The sequence below is a fragment of the Trichechus manatus genome, unplaced genomic scaffold (assembly GCF_000243295.1).
Source record: "Trichechus manatus latirostris isolate Lorelei unplaced genomic scaffold, TriManLat1.0 scaffold00204, whole genome shotgun sequence".
In the NCBI taxonomy this organism is placed as follows: domain Eukaryota; kingdom Metazoa; phylum Chordata; class Mammalia; order Sirenia; family Trichechidae; genus Trichechus; species Trichechus manatus.
This window is the reverse complement of record NW_004444140.1, coordinates 267,060-289,553: the sequence shown is the minus strand read 5'-3', so window position 1 is coordinate 289,553 and position 22,494 is coordinate 267,060. Positions and strand designations below refer to the sequence as shown.

The 22,494-nt window shown below is 40.6% G+C and overlaps 2 protein-coding genes across 2 annotated transcripts in view; one reads left to right on the top strand and one right to left on the bottom strand.

Moving 5' to 3' along the window:
- GNAI3 (G protein subunit alpha i3) overlaps positions 1–8,249 on the top strand; it is a 58,261-nt gene extending 50,012 nt beyond the window's left edge. The window contains exons 8-9 of the mRNA XM_004388024.3: positions 3,283–3,494; positions 3,581–8,249. Coding sequence (XP_004388081.1) covers positions 3,283–3,473 — 191 coding nt within the window. The 3' untranslated portion in view covers positions 3,474–3,494; positions 3,581–8,249. The remainder of the gene's footprint in view (positions 1–3,282; positions 3,495–3,580) is intronic.
- A 5,042-nt stretch (positions 8,250–13,291) lies between these two features.
- On the bottom strand, positions 13,292–22,235 carry GNAT2 (G protein subunit alpha transducin 2). Its single transcript, XM_004388023.2, has 8 exons — positions 22,118–22,235; positions 20,411–20,453; positions 19,797–19,938; positions 18,593–18,750; positions 16,605–16,733; positions 16,231–16,360; positions 13,997–14,150; positions 13,292–13,570 (listed from the first exon to the last, which is right to left on the bottom strand). The coding sequence occupies exons 1-8, from the start codon at positions 22,233–22,235 to the stop codon at positions 13,380–13,382; spliced, it is 1,065 nt and encodes a 354-aa protein (XP_004388080.1). The 3' UTR covers positions 13,292–13,379.
- Positions 22,236–22,494: the final 259 nt, after the last annotated feature.

Genomic DNA, 22,494 nt, shown 5'->3' with positions numbered 1-22,494 from the left:
GTGTGTGTGTGTGATTATTTATTTATTTTTACTATTGTAAAAATATAATGTTTGCCAGTTCAACATTTTTCAGGTATACAATTTAGTGATACCAGTTACATTAATCATTTTGTATAACCATCACTTATAGTCATCAAATTTCCCATCATCTGTGTATCTTCTTTCTTCTTCTCTTTCCTTACCAACTTTCTCTGCTACTCAGTTTCTGTAACAAAAGATGGCCCTGCCACAGTTTCTGTGTCTCCTCCGAGAGACCAAACTAGACTGGGATTGCGTGGCCTTACGTTCAGATTTCCTAGGAGAGAGATTCTGGCCTAGGTTAAGACAAGCAAACATCCTTAGCCCAGCTAATCATTTGAAGTCAAGGAAACAAACATGACTGCTCTGGGTACACCACTATGACTAGATCATTGTACATCAGAGTAGGGTATTTCCAGGGAAGGAGAATTGTTTGTTAGCTGAACAGACATTGTAAATGCTTAGTGGCACAGTGGTTAAGTGCTCGGCTACTAACCAAAATGTTGGTGGTTCGAACCCGCCAGTGGCTCCATGGGAGAAAAGACTTGGCGATCTGCTCCTGTAAAGATTACAGTCTAGGAAACCCTATGGGGTAGTTCTAGTCTGTCCTATAGGGTCTGTGTGAGTTGGGATCTACCTGATGGCACCTAACCTAATAACATATAAAGTGAAAGGATGTAGTGAGAGTAAGGAAGTGGGAAGAGTGAAAGATATTCCCATATTTCTGTATTGATTGGGTGCTGGTGCTGTTATTTGAATTCATATTTAGGAATGTTGATTTTGAAGTATCTGTGGAACATTGAGATGGAGATATCTAATAGGCAGTTATATATGTGGTCTTGGAGCTTGGGGAGAGGCTGAGGTTAGATATATTCTTTCGAGAATCATCCATTGGGGAAATGAATGAGATGAACTAGGGAGATCATGTGGACTGAGAGGATAAGAGGGCCACAGCTTCTTTTGGCAGGAGAGAAATAAAGATTTGTATAAGATACAAAGGAAAAAACCAAGAGGAGAGTTAAAAAAGAGGAGTGGTCAACAATGTCATGTGTAGATAAATAAGATGCACACTGAGAAATGGCCTTTGGATTTACTGGTTTGGAGGTTATGACCATCACTGAGAGCACTGTCTGTGAAGTGGTGAGATTAGAGCCAGACGCAGTGAGTTATTATTGAGTGGGAGGTGAAGAAATGAAGACAAATATAGACTACTCTTGAGCAGCTGGGAGAAAAAGAGACTGAAGAATGTTTATAGACTTCCGAGTAAGACACTGTAACAAAAGAGAAATCATAAAAAGTGGGTATAATTGATACAGCAAGATTTCTAAGCAGGTGGGAGAAGAAGGAATCAAGAGTCTAGGTAGGATAGATTTGATAAGCAAATTGTGATGTATACATACAAAGGAGTATTAGCCACAAAAAGGAGCAAAATACTGATGCCTGCTTCACCTGGGATGAACCTCAAACACATTATTCTAAGTGAAAGAAGCCAGACACAAAAGGTCACGTATTGTGTAGTTCCTTTTATATGATACCCAGAATTATCAGGTTCTTAGAGCAGATTCGTGGTTACCAGGGGATGAAGGAAAAGGGAGATGGGGATTGATTACTTAATAGTACACAGTATTTTTCTGGGGGGATGAAAAAATTTGGAAACTAGAGAGAGGTGGTGGTTGTGCAACATTGTGAATACACTAAATGTTGCTGAATTGTACACCTTAAAATAGTTAATTGCATGTTATATAATTCTTAGAAAAACAGCCTAGATAGAGGAATTGATTTTTGAACAGGAAGGAAGACACTTCTAAGGCCAGAGGTACAATCAGTACAAATAAAGGTAACTTTTTAAAGTGAGGTGGTGGACTTAAAAAGTTGAGATGTAGTTTAAGCCCCATGCCCTCTTTTTTCTCAGGGAAGTTGCGAATGTAGTCATCTGTTCAGAGTGAAAATTAGGTAAGGAGTTTATAGAAAGCCCAGTTTGAGGATGGGACAGAAACCTTAAGTAAAAGGATTGGCATTAATGTTGAAGGCCCAGCTAGGAATCTTCACACATAGCAGAAAACCTTCAGTTCATATCCAGTGTTTTTTCTTGTGAACTTTCAAGCCTGTCATCCATACTTAAGGAGTCTCCCAGTCCTGATTTCCTAGGTATCAGTATGTTTTCCCACCGTACAGACTTTCACTTTTCAGTCACCTGCCTCCTTTAATTTACAGGGGTTGTTCTATAGACCTCAAGAAACATACCTACCAAACTATCTTCCTTCAAACCAAACCTGTTGCTGTCAAGTGGATTCTGACTCATAGGGACCTTATAGGACAGAGTAGAACTGCCCCATAGGGTTTCCAAGGAGTGACCAGTGGATTTGAACTGTCGACCTTTTGGTTAGCAGCCGAGCTCTTAACTGCTGTGCCATAACCTGTGTGATTAATATCCCTTTCTTTCTTAAGCTTTTTTTTTTTTTTTGTTAGTCTTCTTTATATACTTAGTTGTCAATATTTTTTGTCATGCTTAATGTCACTGAAAATAGCCTCTAGCTCACTGTAAATAACTGCACGCGTGTGTGTGTGTTTAGTTCCCCTGGCTCGGCAGCCAGTTTATAGGGCACTCTAAAGGCTCCGCAGGTAAACAAGATGGTGTAGAAAGCAGGTGATTGAGAATGTTAATAACAAATGCTGTTTAAAAAAAGGGTTTACCTTTGGTCCCTTCCCCCCCTTTACTAAAGTATAATTCACGTACCATAAGATTCATCCAGTTAAAGTATAGAATTCCAGCCCCCTTCCTTTTTGCATTTATTTGTTTGCCTTTGATTACTTAAATTATTGCCTTGAAAGCTCTGAGACTAAGCACTGTGGAATGATTGTGAAAGAAGCATGACTTACCCTTTAGAATTGTATTTTAAGATCCTTTCAAGGAGCACAGACTCTGACCTTTTGAACAATTGTGTTCTTTAGAAATACATCTTCTTCCTACTTCTCTGGTTTCCTTTTATGTTTTCTAGATTTTTCAAGTGAAAAATCTAGGGGAAAGTAGAAAGAAAGACAAAGTTTTGTTTTCCTTGATCTTTATGTGTGATAGTTTCATATCAGTTATAATGAAAGTCTGCTCTCATGAAAAATACATGATTATAGAAAAACCTAATGATAATTGAAATACAGAATTCTGTCTTGGTCATGTTCCCTCTTAGTAAATGATGATGGTCTGACTTAATCGAATTCAGGCAGCTATTATAATATGAAATGAGGGATATTGGGTATCTGTTTCAGGTTCTAATACATACGAAGAGGCAGCTGCTTACATTCAGTGCCAGTTTGAAGATCTGAACCGAAGAAAAGATACCAAGGAGATCTACACTCACTTCACGTGTGCCACAGACACCAAGAATGTGCAGTTTGTTTTTGATGCTGTTACGGATGTTATCATTAAAAACAACTTAAAGGAATGTGGACTTTATTGAAGAGTGTAATGTTAGTAAAAGGTAAAACTTGGAACAATTTATAGTGTTACAGTGATGTCTGTTGGCCTTGTAAACTTTTTCTAATTAAGAGTATTCTTCTTTTCTAGTTATTACAGTGTGGAGTGTTGAGACCAGACTTCTTTGCTGTCTCATGGGACAGCTGCAAGCATGAACGGGACCAAGGAATGGCAGCAGCATGCAGAATCTTAGCATTCTTTAGCACAACCTTCTGTATTAGGGAACTTTTAATTGACACGAAATGATAAAGTCAGACATTGGAATTGGAGCAACTGTAAAATATGATTCGATCATCAAGCTGTCACTTGGATTTCATAATCTCAAATGTTAGGGCAGATGTGAAGTTGAGGTGCTGCATTCCAGAACTTCAATATGTGGCTTACTCTTTTTTTTCCTCCTTCTTAACAAACCACCAGTAGTTCCTTTTTAAAGTTTTTTTTTCATCAAGAGAATAACTTCGCTAAATTTTATTTCTTTGTTTGCAAAAGAATCTTTATTAAAACACAAACATTGTAAACTATGCACATGATGTGAACCAGATCATCTTGAAAATATTCCTCTTAGTAGGAACTCTTTGTTTTTAACTCTTGGTATGGTCAAAATACAATATTTCCCTAATTGCTTAAAATTCTTTCCAGTTCTTGGGGCTATAATTATAGCTTTTTTGGATGAAATGTACGTTACTATCCTGCTCAAAGTGCTATTATGGTTTCTAAACAGAAATTACACTGAAGGGTTCTGCAAGAAGATTCTAGCTCTTTTTTTTTTTTTCTTTAAGCTTGTGGTTGAAGATTAACCTGGTTTATGCTGATTACCAAATTACTAGATAAATACTGATACAGTATGATAAAGCCAGCTTCTTGGGTACAGACACCCAGAGCAGCTGCCAATTAGAAATGCAAATTGCTAAATTCCAAACCAACGACTTTGCTGCTACATAACTACTAAATTGACCGCTTTGATTCTTGTGTGTTTGTCTCAGTCATAGGGAATTTTGTAAAAGGTGCCCCTTGTTTTCCATCTTCCATGGCCTTTTCTGTTGGGAGACATCTAAAGTGTATTAACAGTGCATGCTTTGAATATGTAAATGTGGTGCCAAATCCCTGTTTGCCATTGTTTTTATTGTAACAATGTTAACTGTAGTAATTCTTAGTCAGTATGTTCTTTTGCTGAAACTGTTGCATTTTGGGACTTCTTTCCACTTTGTCATGTGTACAGATTTTAAACTGTTATAGTTGGCAGCAGTATTAAAATGGTGAGTAAAGAGTCCAGGTTTGCTCCTGTTTGTAACTAGTCCTTTCTGGAAGTATTTTCTTCTGTTCCTTCTCGCCCCTACTGAGTGTGCTTTAGCCTTTGTCTAAGAATGGATTTAGGTAGAAGGGTTCCCTGAAGGTCTAGTCCTTTGGTGTAATAGTATTGTTGAATCTTGGCCTAAGACTGAGGGTGTTCTGTCATATCTGTGTAAGTGATACGCAGTTGTAATCCATTTTCCAAATTTACGTTTTGTTGTGTGGAGAGCTATATTCACTTCAGCCTACAGGTCCTTTTGTGCGATGTACAGCAAATGTCATTAAATATTGAATGGTCTATTGGGGGAAGACAAAAGAATGCATTTTGAGCGTTTCAAAGCAGTAGTTTGAGCAGTGCCTTTTAGAGTCCAATCTTTTTGAGTTGGATTCTGTTTCATCTTTTGATGCAACTTTTCACTAGTTAGAAAAAAAACAACAATAGTTGATGGTCACCAAAGCTGCTTCATAAAGCAAGCCACGATAGTTCAGTGCCTTTATTGGTAATTTTTCTTTTCTTATTCTTTTTTTGGAAAAAGATAGCTATGCAGATGGTATAGCTGTATTATCTAACAAAAATTTTTTTAAGGGTGGGAAAACTTGATCTGAAAGAAAGAAAATTATACATTTCAGTTACTGACATGCCCAATAGGGTTGATAGTTCTTATTTGTTCATTTTGAGTATATCTTTTCCTTATTGCATTCTGTAATACAGGATCATCTGGAAATGAGAACTGGTGGAATATTGTTTTCAACTGTAGTCTTTCTATACTCTGGTCTAATGGAATGCTGTTGCTGATAATCCGAAATAACAGATAATCCAAAAAAGTTAATTTTACTTTGAAATGCATTTTGTATTTTCATTTGAATATGTACATCTGGTATGTTCATTGTTTCAGCCCTTCTTTAATGAAAAATAGTAGTTCTCTCTACACAATTTACATTTGCTCTATATTTATATGAAGACCATCCCTACCCCACCATCCCAAATAACTTACCTGAATGCCCATTACTTGAGGACACAGGGAGGCAGTTTAAGTCAGTGGTTCTCAAATATGACAAGTCAGAATCACCTGGACGCATCTCGGAGATTGATTCTTGGCTGGTGGGCTTGCAGGCTATATATAATTTTTTAAAGATGATTCTGATCATCAGCCAGGTTTGCAAATCCCTAATTTATATTTTGAAATAAAAGATCTTATAGCAGAGCCAGAATGTGAGGATGAAATGTCAAATCTACTAGCCTGGTTTCAGAAAAGGCTTTGATGTTTATAGTCAAAGAGGCTAAAAGCTGCCTTGGATATTTTCTGTGGATAATGCTGGAGATTTGTGATGAATAATGTTTTCAGAATTCAAGTGGCCAGCTGTTGGACCATCTAAGAAGTCAGCACATCCAAAGAAATGAAAGTTTAATGAATAAAGAACAGTAAATAGACCCTTACAGGAAAGACTGCAACAATAGCTTTGTTTTGTTGACCATGACATCTTTTCCACCTGATTAAAACCTTGGGCCATAAAGTTGCCACCCATTGGCCTCTATGTGGAGCCCTGGGGCGCAGTGGTTAGGACTCAGCTGCTAACCAAAAGGTCAGCAGTTCGAATCCACCATCTGCTCCTTGGAAACCCCGTGGAGCAGTTCTACTCTGTCCTGTAGGGTCACTATGAGTCGGAATCAACTTGAGGGCAGTGGGTTTGGTCTCGGGTTTTTTAGTCTGTATGTAGAGAGGAATTATTCTGTCCTTAACAGCCAATCTTCCCTAAGCTTATAGATTCAACCTTGCAATAGATTTCACCTTTTGGCATGAAAATTGCAAGAATCTTTACGGTTATTTAAACATAGCTCTTGAGATGACATTTTCATCTTGGAGAATTTGAATTCTAAATCTCTAGTTCAGTGTATCATTTTATGATTATTTCACTGATGGATTGTTATTTTTCACAAGGTGCTGCTTATTTCTGTAAGAATAGATTAACCAAATTTTTGGAAAATGATTTTCTTGCCTTGTTTATTTTTTATTCTTGTTTGTATTCTATTTGTGTTTTATTATATGCACGTTTTGGAGTATTTAAAAAAACTGCTAGTCCTTCTAATTCATTCACTCACCTTATGTTCTTATGTCCTGTTCTCTTTTGTAGCTGTGATTTTCTATGGACATTTGCTTAATGCTTGGTCTGTTCAGTCACTTCATGTATTTATCCACTTGCTTAGTATTTGTGTCAAATTTCTGGGGTTTCCTGTTGCAGGACTTCTTGTTGTCTTGTCTCGGCAGTTGCGTATTTAAAGTCAGTCTCTTATGGCAGTTAACAGTCTGCCTTTGATTCTTTTTCTTCTAGGTGTTCAAGAAATCACAATCCTCATTTGTGCAGATCTCCAATAGCACTCATTTCCTTCAGTGTTAACTAGTTTTGAAATCTTTCTTTGTCATACATAATACTTTAGGAACAAAGTTATCTTGGTTTTCCAGTACTGCCAGGTAATTAGGCTTCATAGTACAAGTGAGAGTTCTGATCGGCTCCAGCCAGGGCTCTTCACATAGCTTTATGGCCGTCATATTTTGTTAAATTGCCTCCAGCAAGCACAAGAGAAAAGCAGGCTGCCTAGAGGCCTGACTTGCTATCCACTACCAGGAAGTAAGAGGTTTAGGGAGGCACTGGAGAACTGACTTCCAGGATGGTCGAAGTCTTTGTTCTTTTATCTTTCTTTAGTTTTTAAAAATATTTTCTTTTTCACAGTTTTCTCATTACCCTTTAAGAGTTGCTTCTGCTGAGGATGGCATACTTCAGAAAAAGTCTGGATAGAACACTTTTTTCTGGTACCATGTAAGGGCTGTGCTGGCCTGACTCAACTCTTCTCAGAAATAAGAGATAGTAGGGAATGTTATACAGCACCGCACACCTGGGTGTTTAACAGCAAGTTTATAGTTTAACAAATACAGACTCCCTGGCTAAGCCCTACTAAATTAGGATGTCTGAGACAAGTCTTGGAAATCTGTATTTTTAATAAATTCTTCACGTGGTTCTGATGCAGCCAACCTGAGTCATCTGGGGGTAACTGAATAGGACCTAATATTAGAGATCAGCACATACTAAAAATCACTTCAGTGGACAGATAACCTCAAAATCACTAGTAAATGACTTAGTGAGTGGTTTTTATTTGCCAATAAGAAGAGCACCTTTTGTACATGATTTAGTTAAGGTGCATTCCACCAAAAAAATTAGTATGAAGGCTGTTTGGTTAAAGAAACGTATCTACATTTTAATTGCAAAGTCGTTAGTTTTTATACAAAAGACAAAACAAGAAACTTGGGGGTCTCTAAACATTTATTTTTATTCCGTTTATTTCACTGCATTTATTTATGTAGTGAAAATTGAAAGATAACACATACCACATTAAAGAATCCTGTGACAAGTGACTGTATATGTAATAATATGATTATTCATTTATAATTGGTGATAAAGAGCAAAGCTGGCTCCCCCTATAGAATGGAAATCTTTGAGAGAGGGCTTAGGAAAGGGTAGCAAAGGGAAGTGATTGAAGAGTCAAATATAAAAGTCTTTGTATGCCCTAGTGCGCATGGTTTCTCTTCCTGAAATCTAGTGGGAATCAAGGTAGGAAAAATAATCAAATACTAGTAAATATACTGCTGGAACACACTGTCTATGTGTTAGCATTCTCTAAGTCTGTAAGAGCTTTGGCAGCTAGAATGTTACATCCTCTACAACCTGGTTTACATAGCTCCTCCTAACCTCTACTCCCCTCCCCCATACTCCTTTGGTTTTCCAGACGGTTTTAAGAGGCTTGTTTACATGTAAGATTCCCAGTAGACATAACAAAATCCCAGAAGTTACCTGTTCTTTCTGACTGTGCAGTCTTGCTCATGTAGGATAAAGTTCCTGAGACCTTGCAGAATCTTACGAGGTTGGAGTGTTGTTTGGAGTGCTGGGTTCTGGTGTTTTTTCTCCTTCCAACAGGTTATCAAATCTTGTGCAGGTCACTTTTCAGTCTTACCTCCCTCATCTGTTACCTCATGATGGGCTAAATTATTACTTCCAGCTATGATTTTCTATGGTTCTGATCAAATAGAAATAATGTATTTGAAAGTGCTTTGTAAATGTTCTTTAAGATACTCAGCATTATGCTACACTGCAGAAAAGCAATCTCCTAAGGCAACACCAACAAATGTATTCATTATAGCGGGTTATCTTTTCTCAGCATCACTTTCCCCGTATTCGTTTGGAAGATCTGAAATGAAGTTCAACTATAAATTGCTGTAAATTTTGTGAAGCAAGTTTAAAAAGTCTTTGTTTTGCATTTAAATCAGTTTATTATCTTCTGTTCATATGAGTGCTTGCTTTTTCATAGCCAAAAGGTAGAAAAGCTCCCTTCTGCTCCAGTGTATTTGTTTGCCCTCATACAATGTCTTAACACTTTTACCTAGCAGGACCACCAGAGGCTCTAGCACACTTGCAGTCCTTGGCCTGACACTGAAGTCTTGCTGGAATCTGTGCTCTGGGGGCTGTGCCGGGTAGAGAGGGCAGTGGGAGGTAAGAGCTCTTCACCCTTCACCACCTTCTCCACCCAGCATGGCCGGCACACTTTGGTCTACGGTACATCTCCAAGTGTAGAGTGGCTTTTGGATGCTGTTATGTTTCATCTTGGGGGGTGGGGAGGAAGAGGGAAATACCTGATTCAGACTATTTGGGATACATGTAAGCAAATTTTATTATCAGAGTAGGAACTGTTACAAGTAAATGCATGTTTTATAATGCTTTTAAGACTGAATTTTTGTGCTCCATCCTCTTATCCACAGAAACATAAAAGCAAGTTTCCAATTATATTGAATTTTTATTTTTAAACAATCATCAGATTTATATGAAATGGAACCTAACTCACATTTGGTTTGCTGTCAGCAGTGTCTCTGTATGCAATGCTAGGGAACTTCATTACCGTCTCTGCCCTCTAAGGACATGACCAGGAAATTAATACCTTCAACAAACTCTTTATTTTATATTTTTGAGATTTCCTGCTAATTTCACATTCCACTTTGAGAACTATTTGTGTGTGGTTCAGAGATGGTTTTGTTAAATGTCTATGATTTAGAGATGGCATAGTAACTGAAGAGTAACTAAGAATTTGGGCATGTGAGAAGCTTAAGAAAATGGGAAATTGAATTTGACTGTCTAGTGTATGGTGGGCTGTTGGTAGCATGATGTATATAGAAAGACCACTGACTTTGGATTCAGAAGACCTGTTTTGGAGTTTTAGTTCTGTTTCTTTCTAGCAGTGTGATCTTAATGAAGATACTCCACCTTCCTGGGCCTCTGTTTCCTGTTTGTAAATTGCTTGTGATGGACCTGGCATGTTTTTAAGTTCCTTCTAGTTTTATCATTCCGAGGATTAAGATTGCAGTTCAAGAAAATAGGTTGACTATTTGTTTCTGACCTGCCTTGTTATAAAATTTCTGATGGCTTATAAAAGTATATAAAATTCACCTGTACAGTAGAAATTTAAAATGAGTCAAAAGAAGAGAGAGAAGGACAGCAGAATATATGGCTTAATACTTATTTAAAGTTTTCTAGTGCTGTTGTATGAAAAATTTTCATGCATATAATCAAAATGTCCATGAGATAAATAAGCAAGCCAGTTGTGCAGGAAAAATACAAATGCACTTGGTCTTTAGCTCTAACAGTATAAGATTTGGGAATGATCTGTGGGCCTGGCAAACAATTAAGCAGGGATGAGAGTTAACACCTTTTTTGGAAGCCTATCAAGAGCGTTTGTGATGAAGTCTTCTTACCTTTACTCAGAGGGAAGCCCAGTCTGGTCCAGAAGTTTCAGAAAATGTTTTTACTTTTTTCTAGGGTACAAGTGAATGGGTGACCCAATTTTATTTCTTATAGCCTCATTAGAAGAGTTTTAGCTTGAAAATGTTATAAGATTTATGTAACCAGACCCTAACCTCAGTCAAAATAAAACCTCAGTAAATGCTGGATTAAAGCAGTTGTTGGAGTCGCTGGGTGGTGCAAACGGTTAAGTGCTCAGCTACTAACTGAAAGGTTAGCAGTTCAAACCCACCTAGAAGCATCTCAGAAGAAAGGCCTGGTAATCTACTTTTGAAAGATCGCAGCCATTGAAAACCCTATGGAGCACAGTTCTACGTTGACACACATGGCGTTGCCATGAATTGGAATTGACTTGATGGCAACTGGTTTGGTTTTTAATGTGTGTGTTTTTTTTTTTTGTAAAGCAGCTGTAGAACAGGTAGCTTTAAGCACTGCAGCTTCCCCATTCATTTTCCAAGATAAACTTTTTGCAAAGTGTTCATAAAAGGTGGCTTGCATGAATTTGTTTATAAACCATTTAAAAATTGGGGCGTTTACCGGAGAAAAAGGGGAGGACTGAAACACAACCTTATTTTATTCTGCTAAAGATTTTCAGTTGTTCCGCCAGAAGTCCTGTCCCACTGGCTCTGCTTTCATGCCAGTACTATAGGACAGGTTCTGTAAGAACGTCACAGGGAGCCTGTGGTAAGCTTTTATAGTTTGGCCCATAGCCAGTTCCTACCCAGATTCAAAGACCAAGGAAAAGTTAATAAAAGAAGCAAACAATCTGGTACAATGTGGGGAGAAGTGGAGCTATTTGAAGATGGAATAAGCGGGATAAATGATATTTGGGGACTGAGCAGATAAGATCATACCTGTATCAAGGGTTCTTAACCTGGGGCTTCAGAACTCCAAAGAGTATGGGTAGAATTTTATCCGATGTCTTGGATAAAGGGCTTTATAATTATTTATAATTATAAAGGGCTTTATAATTTCCCTTTATAATTCTCTAAAGTTTATTTTATGCATTTTAAAATACCTGAGAACACATCCAAAGGTTTCAGAACTCCAAAGAGTAACCTGGGGCTTCAGAACTCCAAAGAGTATGGGTAGAATTATAATTATTTATAATTATAAAGGGCTTTATAATTATTTATAATTATAAAGGGCTTTATAATGTCCCTTTATAATTCTCTAAAGTTTATTTTATGCATTTTAAAATACCTGAGAACACATCCAAAGGTTTCATCAGACTGCCAGAGGGATCCCTGATACAAGAAGACTCAGAACCTGCTGCATGTAGAGTTAAAGTAAACAGGTTACTGATGGTTGGAGCAGGCCATTCAAAGCAATCCCTGAACATCTGTTGGAGGCAAGAAATCTTGCCCAGATTTTTTCTTTGGCCTAAGTTTTTTAATCGGCAGTAGCCAGAGAACTTTGCCTTATTTCTCTGATAATTCTGCTCCCAAGTTGGTTCTTTTCAGGGAATAAGCAAGACTATTAAATTAATCCAGTTTTAACAGCTGCAAATTTATTCTTCAGTGTATTTCAAGCTTATATAGCTCTCCAGTATCAATATTGCTAGTAGCAGCCTACGTGTGAATATGTGTTTCTGGCAAGGAGCAGGCTTTCGTTTTAACTGACACTTTCTTTTATATACTGTACTATATCTTGGATGCCAAGAGCTTTCCTCACTAGTGGTTGTAAATGCTAAATTTGTACTTGACTTTACCACCTCCTGTCAAGATATATGCAAGCTTCCTTTCTGTGCAGAGGAGCTCAAAGGAATAATTGTTGGCCTGATTGGGGAGATGTTATTTGTTTTCTGCCAGCATTACATAAACCCAACTGCAAAGATTTTCAGTGCCTAAAGCAAAATCAGCTGCCTTTTTTGTTCTCCTGGAACATGCAGCAGTTGAAATGAGAATTTTAGGATTGTTTGCTTGTCCTAAATTCTATGATAGAGAAGTGGCAGCAGTAAAATCATTAATACTCTAAGTGGGAGTGTGTTGATGTCTTCCAAGTTTATTGAGAAAGTATCTTACATTGCTGAGAAAGTTATTTACAGAAATAAAGGAAACTCAAGTCTTTTTGGCAGCTGAGGGGGCAAAGGGATGATCTGTGCTTAATAAAGATGATCATTTTTGGATGTGTGCCTTAGAAACTAACAAACTCCCAGTGATCCAGATCTCTGAGCTAATGCATAGAGGCCTGTTAGTAAAAAGGGGGTGGTAGGTTTATTGAGATCTTGGGGGGTTTTTTGCAGAGGGTAGGGAAGGTTTGCTGTTTTGCTTGGAAGATGTTCCCTGGGATAGTTTATTCTAAAAACTGGGTGTTGAATTGTATACATGGCAGTTTTTATATGGGATTTCTTTCTGACTCTTTAACCATAGCAGCTTTTACGTGCTCTCCTTTCAGTTATGTTTGTGATCCTCAGAAAAACCCTGTGACGTAGGTAGGGAAGTTATCTTCATTTTATAGTTGATGAGGGACTTGAGGCTCAGAGAAATGAAGTAAAGTATTTACATTTCTGCAGGAAGTTGCAGAGCCAATATTGGAACCTGGGTCTTCTGACTCCTGGCCTTATGTTCTTTAAACTGCACTATCTTTCTCACTTTGAAAAGAATGTATGAGTCACAGTTGCAATCATGCATATTCCATCTCTAAGGGAGAATGAATTCATTCTTTGTGTCATGGTATATTGACCTCTAATATTCTGCTTGAAATCGCCAAAATTTCAAGCCTGTTGATAAAATGTATACCTGAGGAATGGTGAGGATTAGAAGAGCCCGCAGTCCTTGAGATTTTCTTTGATGATAATGTCAGTAACTGCATCAAACACAAATTTGACATTCTGCGTGTCTGTAGCACAGGTCATGTGACTGTAGATTTCTTTGACATCTTTTCGCATATTGAGGTCAAGGAACTGGCTCTTGATATAATTCCCTGCATCCTCAAAAGAGTTGTTCCCTGGTTTTCCAGAAAAATAGTGAAGAGGTGGGATAAATTAACCCTTCTTATTTGCTCACTTACTATTTAGGAGACTGACTTGATTCTCAGAATGTTGTGTTAGACAACTGCAGTTGGGGCCTATTTTTGGAGGGAACAGGGTTCTCTCCTCTCTTGCACTCCAGTGTTTCTCACCTGAGCTGAGCAAAGAAATTGAGGAGAGAGATCTATCTCGGCCTTTGCCCTTGGTTTCATTTGAATAGTCAGTGGCTTTTCTGCAACAAATAGGTGCTCTATTCCAGAGACATCTGAATTTAAACCCTCTAACTTAATGCCCAGCTTTCTCCCTTAAGGCAACTTCCTTTATGTCTCCTTGGCATAGGAAATGAGGCAATTGCCAGTCACTACTAAAAAGCATCACCATCATCTCTGGCCCTAGACACTTACCGTCATAATCTGGAAAACAAATGCTAAGGTGCACTTTCTTGATTTTTTCCTCAAAGAGGTCCTTCTTGTTGAGAAAGAGGACAATGGAAGTTGCCGCAAAGAACTTATGGTTACATATACTGTTGAACAGGTGCAAAGACTCATGCATACGATTCTAGAAGAGAGAGAACCATTAGAAACATCAGACTGGGAGTATGGGCTGTCTGTTTCCTGTTCGTGTTCCCCATGGAGAGACCAGTGCTCCAGATGTAAAAGGAAAGACAGGGAACAGCTTACCCATTTTTAATGTGCTGGAGTAAAGCCAAAGGAGCCCTGGTGGTGCAGTGGTTACGTGCTCGGCTGCTAACAGAAAGGTCAGAGGTTTGAACCCACCAGCCACTCCATGGGAGAAAGATGTGGCAGTCTGCTTCCATAAAGATTACAGCCTTGGAAACCCTGTGGGGGCAGTGCTGCTCTGTCCTTTAGGGTTGCTGTAAGTCAGAATTGACTTGATGGCAGCAGGTTTGATTTGGTTCGGTTTTGGAGTAGAGCCAATATTTGTTTCATATTAATAACTGTGACTTGGGAAAAATCATTGTGCTTTTCTGAAACTTAGTTTCCCTATCTCATAGGGTTATTAGGAAAGTTAAATCGATCATATACGTACAGTGCCCGTGATAATGCCTGGCATAAAAAACAAAAGCAAAACCTGTTGGTGTCGAGTTGATTCCAACTCATAGCGACTCGATAGGACAGGGTAGAGCCACCCCATAGGGTTTCTAAGGCTGTAATCTTTACAGAAACAGATTGCCACATCTTTCTCCCACAGAGTGGCTGGTAGGTTTGAACTGCCAGCAGCTAAGTGCTTAACCACTGCACCACCAGGGCTTCTTGGCTGGCAAATAGGTGTACGATAAGAGTTATGGAGATCTTGGCAGCTAGTGCACAGCTGAGGACTGACATAAGTGCTGCTGATATGGGGTTGAATCTGGGCACCAGTTAGCATATGCTCATTTGCAGCTCCAGAATGATAGGCTTCTTTTGTGGCGTCCCAGGCGTCAGTTTGGGTAGGAACATGATAGGGATACATTGGCCCTGGCGCCACATGATGAGGGCTAGAGAATTTCCTAGTGCCACATCACAGGCACTTCTGCTCCCTTATTTTCTCTGATTGCCACTCTGAGAGAGTGAGAAATGATGTTACGTATATGCAGAGTCTGGAGCAGTGCCCCAGCCCATCCTGTTTTTAGGAAGCAGTCTTTCAGGGTCTTGAAGTATGCTATCAGCTGACTTGAGGTCAGTATTTTCATCTGATAAAGCAGGAAAACAAATCTAATTTGTATCCTTTTCTCACTGTTAGTACTTCTTTAAGACCTTGTAGACTTCAGGGTTAAAGACAGCAGAGATCTTGGAAAGTGACTAGCCCCATAAGACATTTTGGTTGGAAGATATATTCAGAGCGCTCTAATATGAACTTGAACTACTAAGGAGAAGGGAAAAGAACCCGAGCAGAGGATGAGGATAGGAACTTTGTCTTCCATCAGTAAGCTATGGGCCTTCATTTAAGGAACAGATGCTTATGTGAAATTAGCATTTTCCACGCCTTTGACATCTCAAACTCAGAGAAAGAAACTGGCTGGGTTCTGACATTGTTCTGCAGAGCTTCTGTCTTGTAGAACTCTACAGGCTCAAGAGAACCACTCTCAGGGAGTCCTTTAGCTGCCAATTTAATTGGCATGTGAGAAACCTGGTCTGCCAGTCTCTCCCTAACTGTTGACATGTTTTCAGGCTTCTAAGTGAGGTTAGTAGTTCAACCCTTCTATTATGTTACATAAAGATACACATCATACATTGTTTTCTCTACCATTTTAATCTCCTGTCCTTTATTTCCGTAGGCAGCCTGGGAGAGTACTAAGTATAACTCCTTTGTTTTGCATAGTTGATGATCCCTTATCTCTTTAGTACTTGATTTCTCTTATGAGCTTTTCGATGTCCTAGTGATACTTGGACGTCTAATCTGAGACCAAGTTCACTCTCAGAAAATCTGGAGCTCAAAGTGCTAACCCAGAACCTGGGTAAGAGATTTTTCTAGAATTATTTGCATGAGATAATGATTCGTCTGCTAGAGGACTACTAGAGTGTCAGTGTTAGCTGAAATCACCCAAGTTGGGGCATTGGAGTGACACGAGGCTTAGAGGAAAAGGTCACGAGGAGAACTTGTTCTACCAAAACTGGTTGGTTTAAAGGCCACTTACCACCTCGTCGTCTTCCACCAGCACCATATCATAGGCACTGAGGGCCGCACAGAAAATGATGCAGGTGACTCCCTCAAAGCAGTGGATCCACTTCTTTCTCTCTGATCTCTGCCCTCCCACATCAAACATCCTGAGGGAAGAAGCAGCTGTTCTCATAGGTATGCCCAACTTATTACCCACATGTCTTTGGTGTCCAGCCCAGGGAGGTGGTCACCTTGGGGCCAGTTAGCAGTAAGATGGGAAGTGGGGAGGCAAGAGGGAGAAGTGGGAGAGTAATTCAGGTTGGGCCTCAGCAAAGGCCAAGGAGCGTGCCCATCCCCCTTTTTGGGATTCCATGTGTGTGTCTAGGGTGCCCTAGGGAACCGTGTGCTCACCTGAAGTTCAAGTCTTTGACTGAAAACTTGGTTTCAATGATGCCTGTGGTTTTCACTCTGGACCGCAGCACATCTTGCTCATTAGGAAGGTAGTCAGGAGCTGTAATCCGGTCTAACTGGTTCAGGTAGCTAAAGAACAAGTGATTTGCATAGATGACATTAAATTTTCCACACCCAAGGCCAAAAGAAGTAAAGGGTTTTACTCAATGCCATACAACTAATTTGGAGATAGAAACAGGACCGGAATCTCTATTACTATGTCTGGGATTCAAACCCTCATGTGTCCTTATAAAAGGACATAAGGGATAAGCTGGGGGACAAACCCATTTGGGGTGGGAGTTTTATCCCATTTCAGTCAAATCAGTTGATTTTTCCTTGGGTTTAGCCGGACTGCAAGCTTATTTAGACACTTGAATGAGATGTAGTGGTTCAAATGGTAGCCAAAAGTTCCATCAAGAGGCAGGAGTAGATTAAAAGAGAGACATGAACCAAATGCAATCCATGGACCTTGTTTGTATCCGGAAGCAAATAGGGGAGAAAACATGAGATAATTGGGGAAATTTGATCACTGACTTCGTTATTTGATGGTATCAAGAAATTATTGAATGTTTAGGCTTTTTTAAAAAGAACCCTGTTTTTTTAGAGATACAAAATGAAATATTTAAAGTGAAATGATATCTGGGACTTGCCTCAAAATAAGCCAGTGGAGAATGGAGGTAAAATGAAACAAGAGTGGCCATGAGTTGGTAACTGTTGAAGCTCGATGACTGATTATATTATTCTACTTTTGTATATGTGTGAAAATTACGATAAAAAAGTTAAAAAAGGCAGGAGGAAGACAGATGTGAAGGGAAGGGAAGGGAAATTAACACGAGTGCCCTACAGTATGCCAGGCATTTTCACATTTAAATTCTTATTTAACGCTTATAAGCCTTGAAGTTTTATATCTCCATTTTACAGATGAAGGAGAAATTCAGAAGACTTAAACAACTTGCCCAGGGTCAAGAGGCAGTTTGGTGTATTGAAAAAAATATACAGCTTTGTGGTCAAACAGACCTGGATTCAAATTTAGCCTCTGCCACTTATCTATATGACCTCGGGCAAGTTAATTAACTTCTCTGAGCCTCAGTTTTTCATCTGTAAAATGAGGGTAATAAAAGTACTATCTAACTTGTGCAGATTAAATGAGATGGTGTATGCACTGCACCTAGCAGTGACTGGGCCTTAGTGAGTGAGTAGGAATAGTAAATGATAGCATTATTATAAATTTAGGTGGCCAAACGGGTAAACTCAGGTCTGTCTGACTCCAAAGCCCATGCCTGCCCACTGTACCATGGCCGAACAGGGTTAAACTCAGGTCTGTCTGACTCCAAAGCCCATGCCTGCCCGCTGTACCATGGTATCTGAGGTAGGGTTGATGAACTGTATGTCCCTTATCATTTTGGAACCAGCTTTGCAATGTTGGTTCTTCCTTTTGTTTGCCCTGGCAGTTTGTATGACCCCCCTGCCCTGACACCCTGTGGGTGAAGGGTAGTTTTGTTTCTGGTTAATGGCTTAAATAGAGCTTGAGTTACCAGCTAGAAAATTCAGCCCTAAAAGGGCCATCATGGATAACATGCCTCCTGGAAGAGTGTGTGGCAGAACTACAGGGGTAGTTCCTGGTTCTGAAAGGAGAGTCTTAAGTGTATGGCATTATTAAGAGGACAGGGACTGAGGGCTACTAGACAGTGCATGTCTATTTACAGTTTTGCTTTGTCAGCTGCAGTCAGCCTGTGTACGACAATACAGAGTGGGGGGAACTGTGGCACATGTCCCTGTCTAAAGGCATTAAATTCAAACATAGTAAAACACTGCTCAAGGCTAACAAGGCAGGCTCAATTCATTCCAGGAGTCTCCAACTTTCATTGTCCAAAATTCTAGGCTGGGTGAGATTTCTCCTGGCAGGTTGCTTAAGCCTTATCCCACCCACTCCCCAGCCAGAGTCTTACTAAGATGCGGAGTCATTGAGCTGGTACTCTGCAGCTCTGTCGAAGCAGGCTTGCACCCCACCATCCTTCCACAACTTCCTAATGACCTCCACCAGCTCAGGAGGCATGGTGCCTTCCTCAGTGGAGTCAGCCAGGTTGTTGAGCTGTCTCCCATCATCCTGTAAAGCAGAAACCTGGCTGAGAACTACACAGGGGTAATGGCTGTCTGGAAGGCTTCTAGGGGAGACTGCTGAATGGAAAGCATTTTGCATTGCTCCCAAAGCCTAAGATGGAGGCAGTCTCCAGTGAAGATTCTATACTAGGAAAACATACTGGTTAATTTTTGAGTTGTGCTCCGAGATACAGAGGGTGGCACTATATCCAGCCCTGGGATGCCCAGCAGATAGTAAAGGTCCCAAGTGCTTCCTCTCTGGTGTTTCTGTCTTCCATCCATTGTCCAAAAATTTACCTCCACAAAACAGGGTCCTCGGCTGCAGGGAGATTGGATGTTGAAAGACCAGACTGATGATGAAATAGAGAAGATGGAAGGCAGGAACCCATCACCTTTGTTGTCTCGATACAAATCTAAGAAAAGGCCCATACTGGAACTGGGCACTTAGCTTGTAAAAGTTCCATGGCCAGGGCACAGAGCCCAAGAGGAGTAGTAAAATAAGACAAAAAGGCAGAGGAAGCTGAGAGCAGATTTTGTATAAATATTTATTATAAAGGTATTGCTGTTGTTAAGTGCCCATCGAGTCAATTTTTGATTCATAGTGACCCCATGTGACAGAAAAGAACTGTCCTATAGGGTTTTCTAGGCTGTAATCTTTACAGGAGCAGGTTGCCAGGTCTTTCTCCCACAGAGCTGTTGTGCCACCTCCCTGCCCCCACAAAAATCCGTGGCTGTCGAGTTGATTCCAACTCATAGTGACTCTAAAGAACAGGGTAGAACTGCCCCATAGGGTTTCCAAGGAGTGGCTGGTGGATTTGAACTGCTGACCTTTTGGTTAGCAGCCAAGCTCTTAAACCTCTTTGCCACCAGGGCTCTTTTATTATAAAGGTAGGAGCTGCTTACTTCTCCAGGACAAAATAAAAAGATTTGAAGCTCAGCAGGTGGGATTTTAGTTACACAAAAATCTTTCCTCTTAGCTTGTTGGCCTCTGGTCTGTTTCTTCTCATTAGCCTTTCCTGCTTCCACCCTTAACCACATACGTTAACCACATACCGCATGGCTTTGTTCAGCATAGTCAATGCCCAGTGTGGACATGGCCCGGATGATAGCCAGGATGGACTGCAGCACATTCCCATATATGATGGACTTGAACTCTAGGCATTCTTCTGGTGAATAACCGTCCTGGTGAATGATCCTGCAAGGGGCAGACACCCAGTCCTCATTTGCACCTGAGTAACTAGACCTAGGAAACCCTGGTGGTGTGTTAGTTAAAAGCTACGATGCTAACCAAAAGGTTGGCAGTTCGAATCCACCAGGTGCTCCTTAGAAACCATATGGGGCAGTTCTACTCTGTCCTGTAGGGCCACTATGAGTCAGAATCAACTCAACGGCACCGGGTTTGGTTTTTGTTTTTTAACTAGACCTAAGGTGTTGGGAGTTTGGGGATTTAAAGGGTCATAAGAACTCTTTCTATTCCTATTGCTATCCCAAAGTGGAGGGTAAGGCAAGGCAAGGAACATGCAGATAGGAGTATTGGGAATCAGATCATTTATATTTTTTACATTTGGATTCCTTAATGCTAAAAAACCTTTCACCCTTAGTACCACCACTGGTACCACTGACTTCTTCACCCTACCCTAGTCCTTTAGGGTTTTGGTCCTACTCACTTCATCTGTTTGACGATAGTGCTCTTTCCTGACTCCCCAGCACCTAAAGGGAAAAATGCTTATGTTTCACATTTCCACCAGCTCTCCCCGACCCCCCACTAGATGGCCTTTGAGAAATCTTAGCCACTGCTTGGTTGGGAGCCTTGTTAAGATAGAACACAGCAGTAACTGCTGTTCTCAATTTCTGGCAGCCTTGAGCTCAGACCTTTCAACCCGGATTTAGAGCAGGGTTTCTCGACCTTGGCACTATTGACATTTTGGGCTGGATAATCCTTTTTTGTGGGGTAGCTATTTTGTGCACTATAGGATATTTAGCAGCATTCCTGACCTCTGCCCACCAAAGGCTAATAGCACCCCTCTTCAGCTGTGACAATCAAAAATGTCTCTGGACATTGTCAAATCCCCACTGGGCAGGGGTGGGGGGAATCTCCTCCTGCTGAGATAGATTCAGGGGAATTCCTTTAACATGTTTCTCCTTTCTGCCCATTTCTGACTGAGGAGAGTTATCTTAGGGCAGGATTGAAGAGAGCTGGGTCATTTCACTGAAATACATTTTCATCATCTTGCCAGTTTTCTGTATTAACTCATTCACACTCCACTCTCCTCCATCAAAAGACCTATGTATCCTTCACCCATTTCCCTCACAGTCTGTCCCACTGTGATGCCTCAGCCGTCTCCCACTTAGCCTGTGCTTGTTCCTTCTAAAACTGCTTATCCTGATCCTAGAAGAAAGCTGCTTAGTCTTAAGAGATCTCTCAGTGAGCCTGCCATCCTCAGTTTTCCCCTCCTGGGCTCCCTGGAGTCTGGGCCAAGCTTACAGAGGTAAGCTCCTTTAGTGTGTCCTTAGGGGGTTGTGCAACAGATCAGCTGAGGGAAAAGAGGTGCTCTAGTTCCCAGGCTTATGGGTTTCTGCTACATAGAGCCCATCTGCCTCAAGCTAGCCTACCTCTGCAGTAACATTACTTTTTTTTTTCCCCTAAGCCACGTGTCCCAGACTTTTCCTTGTCTTGGTTCTATTTACAGCCATGATCAGTTTCTCAGACTAATCGACTGAGATACTTTTCTTGGCACAGACCAGTGATCTGCTTAGGAGCTCATCAAGTTGATGAACTTCCCATCTGGCAGGAGCTTTAGAGGAAGCTACTGAATACAAAGCCAGGAAGGTGCTGCTGATGATAAAAGACTCCATTCCTCCCCTCTCAGGGTTCCCTACTTCCAAAGTTTTTATTCCTCTAAAAGCAAGGAGAAGGAACCATATAGCACTAGTTATATTTTGGGACTTCTGAGTCCATTGGTGAGGGAAGGTCCTGTGCTCTTCTGATTCATTGGCTTAGAGTTCTCTGACTGCAGGTGGGGTAAGTATCTGCAACCCAAGGTTCTCAGTATTTGTCAAGAGAAGGTGTTAAATTTGGTTAGATTTGGAGGTGGGTGCATTTACCCTGGCTATTGCACTATTCCTGGTTCAAGGAAGGGCAGAAAAATTCCACAGTAGCATTGGCATTCTGGATCACCTTGGTGTGGCTGTGCAGATCCCATATCAACTCAGCCTTAGGGCTCCTAACCTCCTAGCCTGAGCCTGGATAGGGGAGAGGAAAAATGAACTACCACCCCTCCTCCCCACGGGGTGAGCTGGAACCCACCTACCATCCAGGATAAGCAGGAAGGAACAGTGTCTCCTTCTCTGGCTCATCTTCCCATCTTGCTCACCCAGCAATAGCAGCTTGACCGTCTTGGCTTCCTCGTCAGCGTCCTCTTGCAGCTTCTTTTCTAGCTCTTTGGACCTCTTGGCCAGTTCTTTGTCCTCAGCACTGGCTCCACTCCCCATCCTTCTGTTGTCTCCTTGGCTGCTTCCTCTGGCTCTTAAGCTTCTCTTCTACTGTTTCTTATCTGTGAGATGGAAGACAAGGAAAAAATAAATCAGGATGAAGTATCAGCTCCTTAGCCCTCCTAAAAGCTGGTCTGTGTGGGGCTGGTGAGGGAACAGGCTATACTCTGAGCAGTTCCTGTACCCTGACTACCTTGGCTGAGACTCCCCACCCCAACTGGAAACCTACTTCTTAGCCTAGGGATTGTAGCCTTTATAT